General features: G+C 44.0%; 1 protein-coding gene across 1 annotated transcript in view; it reads right to left on the minus strand.

The window, feature by feature from the left end:
* Positions 1-272: 272 nt before the first annotated feature.
* The window catches only part of LOC143291481 (uncharacterized), a 17,643-nt gene continuing 7,278 nt past the window's right edge, over positions 273-10,637 (minus strand). Inside the window, exons 8-14 of the mRNA XM_076601361.1 lie at positions 7,564-7,594; positions 6,690-6,748; positions 6,143-6,173; positions 5,461-5,519; positions 3,611-3,694; positions 2,421-2,528; positions 273-1,172 (exon numbers count right to left, since the gene is read on the minus strand). Coding sequence (XP_076457476.1) covers positions 1,129-1,172; positions 2,421-2,528; positions 3,611-3,694; positions 5,461-5,519; positions 6,143-6,173; positions 6,690-6,748; positions 7,564-7,594 — 416 coding nt within the window. The 3' untranslated portion in view covers positions 273-1,128. The remainder of the gene's footprint in view (positions 1,173-2,420; positions 2,529-3,610; positions 3,695-5,460; positions 5,520-6,142; positions 6,174-6,689; positions 6,749-7,563; positions 7,595-10,637) is intronic.

Genomic DNA, 10,637 nt, shown 5'->3' on the forward strand with positions numbered 1-10,637 from the left:
AATTAATGCGCAACTCTGTTAACAAATCAGTAATACACTTAGCATGACAGGTCTTGGGATCTATTTCAACGTCAACTTAGAATGATGAATATACTTACTTGTTCAAAAATCAAATTGAAAAAAAAAAAAAGAATCTGTGACATATTCATCATAATAAAAAATGAAAAATAAGAATTATATTCATGATATTATCTAACACCAATTAAATAATAAAACAAAAAATGATGACTTTAGCAACACCAATGAAGAACGAAGAATAAATCTGAATTCAACATAAATTTTGAGTATGATTGCTTGTCTAACATTAAATAAGAATTAGAATAAAACATCAACTTATACAACATCGACATGATAAATACACCACTGACTTATTCAGCATAAACATGAGCATAGGATCAAGATTTATTTCATTTCTCTATCATTCTGCATTTGATCTTTATCTTACTTAATGTTTTTCGTTTTCATTTTTCTTCTTTTTTTTCTAATTTTCTTAACTGGAAGCAAATCTGTATACAGAACATAATATTTTGGCATCACACACACATACAAATATCTATATGCATACAAACACATAACAATAAACCATGTGCATACGAAAACGCAGAATTTCACATGGATGTATACAGAAGCCAAAGGAAACTAGATATATCAACATACAATAATGTTCAAAACCAAAAAGTGGACAGGAGAGGCAAATCATATAGTATCAAATTCTGTAACAGTAAACAGGGGCAAAAGTGGCCCATGCATCCGATTCAACGTTAAAATAAAATTAGAATAATAGAATAAAAACACACTTTGTACACCATTAACATAGATGGAAGGATAACATATCAAAAGCAAAACAAAAAAATCTAACAAAGGTAACACTTCAGAAAGACAAAGAATGTTCTTTGAAAACTTTGGCAGTATTTTTGTTTGTATTTTTGTTTGTTTGTTAGATTTTTGTTGTTGTTTGTTCGTCATATTGATAGGAATAACACGTGAGCCAAGAAGGCTTTACCTATCTAGTTTGTAAGGCACTGCGAAAGAATCGGCCTGTAAAGGAAGTTTCCATCAGCATTTTACATAATCTTGATCAGCCCAGTTGTAAATCCTGCTCTCCTGCTCCTCCCAGCAGATAGCGACTTATTTCTGACGTTTTGGCATCAATGCCTTCTTGAAAGCTTTTCCTGAAACAAAGAAGGGACGTGAAAATTAATCACATGATTATGCAGGAAATACTTGTGAAAAAAAACACTACACAGCCAGAGGAGCTAGAATGCAGAAGGAAAATGAACCCCACGAATCTGCAGTGTTTGTGTCTGATGTTCACACACTAATGACAACAAAAACATCCACACACACACACACACACACACACACACACACACACACACACACACACACACACACACACGAAACCACACCACTACGCCGGAATTTTGTGCACAAACTTGTGAACAGACAACACAAGCATACACATGCAAAAAGGACATAACTATCCATGCAGACTGTGCAAAAGACAGACAACACATGTATCACAATCAAGACTATTAAGTTTTAATCTTTTGACCCCCCACCCCCCACCCCCCACCACCCCCACCCCACGCCTCCCCGGGATATGGAAGGTAGACAGCGGTTACATATACAGTCATTCGTCGCTACATTACAGCGCCACCCATTTTTTTTTGGTTTTTTTTCCTGCGTGCAGTTTTTTTTATTTGTTTTTTCCAGTTAAGGAATATATTTGTATTTGTATTTCTCTTTATCACAACAGATTTCTCTGTGTTAAATTCGGGCTGCTCTCCCCAGGGAGAGCGCGTCGCTATACAACAGCGCTCCCCATTTTTTTGTATTTTTTCCTGCGTGGAGTTTTATTTGTTTTTCCTATCCAAGTGGATTTTTCTAAAGAATTTTGCCAGGAACAACCCTTTTGTTGCCGTGGGTTCTCTTACGTGTGCTAAGTGCATGCTGCACACGGGACCTCGGTTTATCGTCTCATCCGAAAGACTAGCGTCCAGACCACCACTCAAGGTCTAGTGGAGGGGGAGAAAATATCGGCGGCTGAGCCGTGATTCGAACCAGCGCACTCAGATTCTCTCGCTTCCTAGGCGGACGCGTTGCCTCTAGGCCATCACTCAACATTTAAGGGAAAGAGACTTATCTGACAACTCCAGGAAATGAAAAGACATGTAAAACAGACAACAGATTTGCTGTTTTCTATGTTTTCGTGTGTCACTGAATTTCATTTTGAACGCGAGCTTGTCATTCCACTGACCGAGCTAAAGAAGCATTCACACAAAACACACACACACACACACACACACACACACACACACACACACACACACACACACACACACACACACACATTTACACAAGGACGTATCTTACATACACGGACAGGTGAAACAAGGGACATGTCAATAACCACTTACCTTTTTGACCGGCTTTTCCATGAGCCCCTTTCAAGGAGGGTGGGGAGCGAAGGTTGGAGTACACCGACCTCTGCCCTATCTCATCCACGGACAGGCAGCCATAAGATCCTGTGCAAAACACCAATCAATCCATCAGTCTCCTCCGTGTCGTACCGGGCGGCGGCGGTGTAGGCGGGGGTGGGGAGTGGGGGGGTATTTCAGTATGATTGATTGATTGATTGATGTGGATACTTCTATAGCGCCTATCCTCGGTCAGAGACCAAGCTCTAAGCGCTTTACATACACGGGGACATTTGCACCACAGGCTGCCTACCTGGGTAGAGCCGACTGACGGCTGCCAATGGGCTCTCATCATTCGTTTCCTGTGTCATTCAATCAGATTTCAGACGCACACACATACACACTCAGACAGACATGTAACATTTTACGTGTATGACCGTTTGTTTGTTTTTTATTTACCCCGCCATGTAGGCAGCCATACTCCGTTTTCGGAGGTGTGCATGCTGGGTATATTCTTGTTTCCATAACCCACCGAACGCTGACATGGATTACAGGATCTTTAACGTGCGTATTTGATCTTCTGCGTGCGCATACACACGAAGGGGGTTCAGGCACTAGCAGGTCTGCACATATGTTGACCTGGGAGATCGGAAAAATCTCCACCCTTTACCCACCAGGTGCACCGAGATTCGAACCCAGTACCCTCAGATTGAAAGCCCAACGCTTTAACCATTCGACTATTGCACCCGTCAAAGTATGAATAGCATCCCCGCCTTCCGGATATGATGTGCCTGAAATTTCATTTTCTATTGCTTTTCTTTGTTTTTTTCCTTTGTTTTTTTTCCATCACTGTGATTGGTTTTTTGTGCCTTCCCTGTCCATTCCTGTTTTTTTCCTCAAAAAGCTTTGACATTTTTTCTCTTTTTTTTTTTTTTTTTTTTTTTTTTTTTGACTCACTTGTGTAAACAAAGTGTGTGTGTGTGTGTGTGTGTGTGTGTGTGTGTGTGTGTGTGTGTGTGTGTGTGTGTGTGTGTGTGTGTAGAATGCCCACATCATTTTTTAAATTACATGTAGACATGTTAAAAGCAAAATACAGCACGAACGTAAAATTAAAAAAAAAAAATTTTTAAATGGAAAAGAAGGAAAGGAAGACAGAAGAACAGACAGACTGCATCATCACACTTCATTACCTTTTGGAGGAACCGGAAGGGGTACCCGGCGAGGGGTGGTGGTGGTGGTGGTGAAAATGTCTGGAATTTCACTGTACACGTGTGCTGCACACATCAAACAGCAGGCTCGTGTCTTACATAGTAACATTCCTGGCAGGGTGGCACCTCTTCTTCTTCTTCTTCTTCTTCTTCGTGGGCTGCAACTCCCACGTTCAATCGTAAGTACACGAGTGGGGTTTTATGTGTATGACCGTCCCCCCCCCCCCACCCCTCCCCATGTAGGCAGCCATACTCCGTTTTCTGACGGTGTGCATATTGGGTATGTTCTTGTTTTCATAACCCACCAAGCGCTGACATGGATCACAGGATCTTTAACGTGCGTATTTGATATTTTGCTGGCGAATACACATGGAAGGGGGTTGGGGGTGGGGGTGGGGGGGTTCAGGCACAATCAGGTCTGCTCATATGTTGACCTGGGGAGATCAGAAAAATCTCCACCCTTTACCCACCAGGCGCCGTTACCGAGATTCGAACCCGGGACCCTCAGATTGAAAGTCCAACTCTTTAGCCACTCAGCTATTGCGCCCGTCGGCACCTTTTCAAAATTTCTTGTACAGACAGACAGCTGAATGGAATTGAAAATGAAAGCTAGTCAGTCAGATATGGAGCTTAATGAGAATGCACATTATATTGCTGGTGGAGTGGCGCCTTTTCAAATCTCTTGTACAGACATGAAGCTGAATATGATTGAAAATGTAAGCTAGTCAGTCACATATTTTAAAACAATAATAATAAGTACTTATTCAGCACATTTTGTTTTCAAACAGAGCTTAAAGCGCTTTACATGTACAACAGCCATTGCTATGAATGACGATAATTATAAGTCAAACCAATTTACACAAACTTCAGACACTGTGTCACAACTCTTCCAGCACACACACACACACACACACACACACCATTCATGGCATAAATAACACAGTTTGAATAAGACAAAAAAAGACAGGAACTTCATAGAGATCTGATCAAACATAAGAGGCCATCAGTCTTATCCAGTATCCATTCATTCGAAAATTACAGAGTCTCAAGATTCAAAATCGAAGAACAAAACGCAATGATGGCTTGGAACACACACACACCGTTTACCCTGGTGACAAAAACAAGACATAACAAGAGAGGCAAGGTCTTCAAGACTCACTTGTGGCAAATTAAGTCCCCTAGCATTAATTACAGAGTCATTTCCCTTTTTTTTACTATTGCACCAAAACGTTTGCAAAATAAATAAAACTTCCATGCTTAGCAAAAGAAGTTCCTGTTTGAACAGAAAATGATAATAATGACTGCTCTTGTTGTTGGGTCAGAATATCAGATCAAAGTGCCAAGTTTAGAGAGTACAAAAAATATAAATATAACAGTAAATGCAGTTTGCATATAATTAGGCTTCATTTTTTAATTTTTTGTGCACATCCCAGAGGTGCAATATTATTTTAAACAAGATGACTGGAAGGAACTGAATTTTTCCTATTTTTATGCCTAAATTGGTGTCAACTGACAAAGTATTTGCAGAGAAAATGTCAATGTTAAAGTGCAGAGAAAATGTCAATGTTAAAGTTTACCAGACAACCAAACACCGGGTTAAAACATGCTCACTTTGTTTACACAAGTGAGTCAAAAATAGCTGAAACATCAAATAACACTTCTGATATCAAAGTAAAGTTCTTTTACAATGTTTGCTTGTGCTATTTAGCTCCATCAGTCTGAGATGTATACAATTATGATACATATGTAACCTTTTCTTAGCAATAAGTACATGCAAAACAGAAGAGATGTTCACATCGTCAACCAGTGTCAGTTTTACAACACACTATTACCTGAAGATACCACACGTCTCGCCACCGGTTCCAGGTATTCGTCAGAGGACGCCATAGGCCTGGATATAGGGAACGTATATACTTCATTAAAAAACAAGAAGAAGCAACAGGCACTGACATACTCACACTGCACGGTGATCATCACAGTGACTCTCCCTCAAGGAGGAAGCAACAGACACAGACATCACAGTGACTCTCCCTCAAGGAAGAAGCAACACAGACATCACAGTGACTCTCCCTCAAGGAGGAAGCAACAGACACAGACATCGCAGTGACTCTCCCTCAAGGAGGAAGCAACAGACACAGACATCACAGTGACTCTCCCTCAAGGAGGAAGCAACAGACACAGACATCACAGTGACTCTCCCTCAAGGAGGAAGCAACAGACACAGACATCACAGTGACTCTCCCTCAAGGAGGAAGCAACAGACACAGACATACTCACACTGCACGGTGATCATCACAGTGACTCTCCCTCAAGGAGGAAGCAACAGACACAGACATCACAGTGACTCTCCCTCAAGGAGGAAGCAACAGACACTGACATCACAGTGACTCTCCCTCAAGGAGGAAGCAACAGACACAGACATCACAGTGACTCTCCCTCAAGGAGGAAGCAACAGACACTGACATCACAGTGACTCTCCCTCAAGGAGGAAGCAACAGACACAGACATACTCACACTGCACGGCGATTAGTGTCATCGGCTGACTCTGCAAAGACAGGAGAAATGCATGGGCTACGTTCAGGAAGAGCGCTGATGTGAAGGGCGACAAATATCCTGAACACAACGAAATCCTACCGAGCTAAGAGATCCACGGTCAGTAGTATAGAACAACATCAGCGTTCTGATTTTAGGATTGAAAAAGTAGAAGCAAAACACGTTTTCCTTCAATATTCATATATATATGTATATGTATGTGTGTATATATATATATATATATATAAGATTTAAAAAAATTAATAAATAAATAAAAACATTTTTTTATAAAAAAAACAACACTATCACCAGCGACAACGCCAATCAGAGCCATAATTACAAAAAGCACAAGTGCATGTTTTCCCTTCACTGATAAAAGAAAATACTGCCCGCGTTTCATATTAATTTTTGTCACACGAATAGTACTCAACAACAGGCCTATGAGTGATGGTACATTCTGTGTCAGTGGAAAAATCTAGCCATAATCATCACAGGCGATCCTTAACGATCCCAAACTTTTAACGGTTACCTGCAGATTCCACACGCCTTGCCACAGGTGTCAAGTAGTCGTCAGAGGGCGCCACAGGCCTGGATACATGGAACGTACATACTTCATTAGACCCCTTCCATTTTGCTCTCAGTACACACTTCATAATGAAATCAATCATTAATTTGTTTCAGTGCTTGATGTTTATAAATTATTATCATTAATAACAACCCACTTTTTTTTCTTTTCTTTGAAGATATTCTCTAATCACACAATTGACACATTGACTAAAAATAGATCATTACACTCTCGTGTACAAAAAAAAGAGAAAAAATAAATCAAGTTTTATATTAGTGAAAATATAAGTAAAGGCAAAGTGTCGCACCTTAACAGTACGTTCAACAAAATATACACTCTGGTTACGAATCCACTTTCTGTTATGGACAGTTTGTTTATTTCAGTGCTTGTTGTAAACACCCCATTTATCATCTTCTTCTTCTTCTTCTTCTGCGTTCGTGGGCTGCAACTCCCACGTTCACTCGTATGCACACGAGTGGGCTTTTATGTGTATGACCGTTTTTACCCCGCCATATAGGCAGCCATACTCCGCTTTTGGGGGGTGTGCATGCTGGGAATGTTCTTGTTTCCATAACCCACCGAACGCTGACGTGGATTACAGGATCTTTAACATGCGTATTTGATCTTCTGCTTGCATATACACACGAAGGGGGTTCAGGCACTAGCAGGTCTGCACATATGTTGAGCTGGGAGATCGTAAATATCTCCACCCTTTACCCACCAGGCGCCGCCACCGTCATTTATCATCAAAAACGAAGAGACGTGACACACAACCAACCATTCACTGGTGTAGCGTGACAATGACTTTAGAGGAAGCAACAAACATAGACATACTTACACTGCACGGCGATCATCAGCAGCTGCTGCTCCTGCACAGACAGAAGAAAGGCATGGGATTCATTCTGGAAGAGCACTGATGAAAAGGGCAACAAATATCCTGATCACAACGAAATGCTAACGAGCTAAGATCTATGGTCCACTGAACACAACAACAACAACAACGTCATTCTATATTCAGGATCCATGAAGTAGAAGCGCAACCCAGTTTTCCTTTACTATTTACCTGATTCAAAAAAGAAAGAAAAAAAGAAGAAAAGAAAAAGAAAAAGCAAGAACACGAACTGATGATTGCAGGATTTTATAGAAAAAAAAAGCACATGTTTCCCCGTAACTGACAAAGAAAGTACTGTCCGTGTTTCACACTTCACCAATGTCAGCGATGTAATCACTGGTTAGAAAGCTGAACTGAGGCAATATGGTCAAGCATCCTCATTCAAAAGTGAAGGGGTTCAGATTCGACTTATGCGAGGACTGATATTTTCACCTGTCTCAAAAGACCTTAGTAGAGGTCCGGGCACGTCCCAAAAAACTTTCAGTAGAGGTCCGGGCACGTCCCAAAGACCTTTGAGTAGAGGTCCGGGCACGTCCCAAAGACCTTTGAGTAGTGGTCCGGGCACCTCCCAAAGACCTTTGAGTAGAGGTCCGGGCACGTCCCAAAGACCTTTGAGTAGAGGTCCGGGCACGTCCCAAAGACCTTTGAGTAGAGGTGCGGGCACGTCCCAAAGACCTTTGAGTAGTGGTCCGGGCACGTCCCAAAGACCTTTGAGTAGTGGTCCGGGCACCTCCCAAAGACCTTTGAGTAGAGGTCCAGGCACCTCCCAAAGACCTTTGAGAAGAGGTCTGGGCACCTCCCGAAAAACGTTTGAGTAGAGGTCCGGGCACCTCCCAAAGACCTTTGAATAGAGGTCCGGGCACGTCCCAAAGACCTTTGAGTAGAGGTCCGGGCACGTCCCAAAGACCTTTGAGTAGTGGTCCGGGCACCTCCCAAAGACCTTTGAGTAGTGGTCCGGGCACGTCCCAAAGACCTTTGAGTAGAGGTCCGGGCACGTCCCAAAGACCTTTGAGTAGAGGTGCGGGCACGTCCCAAAGACCTTTGAGTAGTGGTCCGGGCACGTCCCAAAGACCTTTGAGTAGTGGTCCGGGCACCTCCCAAAGACCTTTGAGTAGAGGTCCAGGCACCTCCCAAAGACCTTTGAGAAGAGGTCTGGGCACCTCCCGAAAAACGTTTGAGTAGAGGTCCGGGCACCTCCCAAAGACCTTTGAATAGAGGTCCGGGCACGTCCCAAAGACCTTTGAGTAGAGGTCCGGGCACGTTCTAAAGACCTTTGAGTAGAGGTACGGGCATCTCCTAAAAAACCTTTGAGTAGAGGTCCGGGCACCTCCCAAAGACCTTTGAGTAGAGGTCCGGGCACGTCCTAAAGACCTTTGAGTAGAGGTACGGGCATCTCAAAAAAATCCTTTGAGTAGAGGCCCGGGCACCTCCCAATGACCTTTGAGTAGAGGTCCGGGCACCTCCCAAAAAACCTTTGAGTAGAGGACCGGGCACCTCCCCAAACCTTTGAGTAGAGTCCGGGCACCTCCCAAAGACCTTTGAGTAGAGGTCCGGGCACCTCCCAAAAAAACTTTGAGTAGAGGACCGGGCACCTCCCAAAAAACCTTTGAGTAGAGGACTGGGCACCTCCCAAAGACCTTTGAGTAGAGGTCCGGGCACCTCCCAAAGACCTTTGAGTAGAGGTCCGGGCACCTCCCAAAGACCTTTGAGCAGAGGCCCGGGCACATCCCAAACACCTTGAGCAGAGGCCCGGGCACTTCCCAAAGACCTTTGAGTAGAGATACGGGCATCTCCCAAAAAACCTTTGAGTAGAGGCCCGGGCACCTCCCAAAGACCTTTGAGCAGAGGTCCGGGCACCTCCCAAAGACCTTTGAGAAGAGGTCCGGGCACCTCCCAAAGACCTTTGAGAAGAGGTCCGGGCACCTCCCAAAGACCTTTGAGCAGAGGTCCGGGCACCTCCCAAAGACCTTTGAGCAGAGGCCCTGGCACCTCCCAAAAAACCTTTGAGTAGAGGATCGGGCACCTCCCAAAAAAACCTTTGAGTAGAGGACCGGGCACCTCCCAAAGACCTTTGAGAAGAGGTCCGGGCACCTCCCAAAGACCTTTGAGAAGAGGTCCGGGCACCTCCCAAAGACCTTTGAGTAGAGGTCTGGGCACCTCCCAAAAACCTTTGAGTAGAGGTTCGGGCACCTCCCAAAGGCCTTTGAGAAGAGGTCCGGGCACCTCCCAAACACCTTGAGCAGAGGCCCGGGCACCTCCCAAAGACCTTTGAGTAGAGGTCCGGGCACCTCCCAAAGACCTTGAGCAGAGGAGGCCGGGCACTTCCCAAAGACCTTTGAGTAGAGGCCCGGGCACCTCCCAAAGACCTTTGAGAAGAGGTCCGGGCACCTCCCAAAGACCTTTGAGAAGAGGTCCGGGCACCTCCCAAAGACTTTTTAGTAGAGGTCCGGGCACCCCACAAAGACCTTGAGTAGAGGACCGGGCACCTCCCAAAGACCGTTGAGTAGAGATTCGGACACCTCCCAAAGACCTTTGAGTAGAGGTCCGGGCACCTCCCAAAGACCTTCAGCAGAGGCCCGGGCACCTCCCAAAGACTTTTTAGTAGAGGCCCGGGCACCTCCCAAAGACTTTTTAGTAGAGGTCCGGGCACCTTCCAAAGACCTTTTGAGAAGAGGTCTGAGCACTATTTCTTTCGGGTGATACCTTGACTGACGTTTGTAGGCAGATTACACTCAGTGTGTACGTAAGACTTGATTCTTGCATCGCCTAAGATGGGGAAAGGAACATATACGCATCCCCCTCACACACACACACACACACACACACACACACACACACACACACACACACCCTCCCCAACCCTCCCACCCCCCACTCCCTCTCCCCAACGCCCACCCTAGCGTTTTCCAAGACACATCAATTATAAAAGCATCTTTCCTCAATGTGATATATGACAGATATGCAAGAAACTATACAGCTGAATTAGTTTTTCATTGAAAAAACAAAACAAAAAACAACAA

Source organism: Babylonia areolata, chromosome 17 (assembly GCF_041734735.1).
Source record: "Babylonia areolata isolate BAREFJ2019XMU chromosome 17, ASM4173473v1, whole genome shotgun sequence".
NCBI classification, from domain to species: domain Eukaryota; kingdom Metazoa; phylum Mollusca; class Gastropoda; order Neogastropoda; family Buccinidae; genus Babylonia; species Babylonia areolata.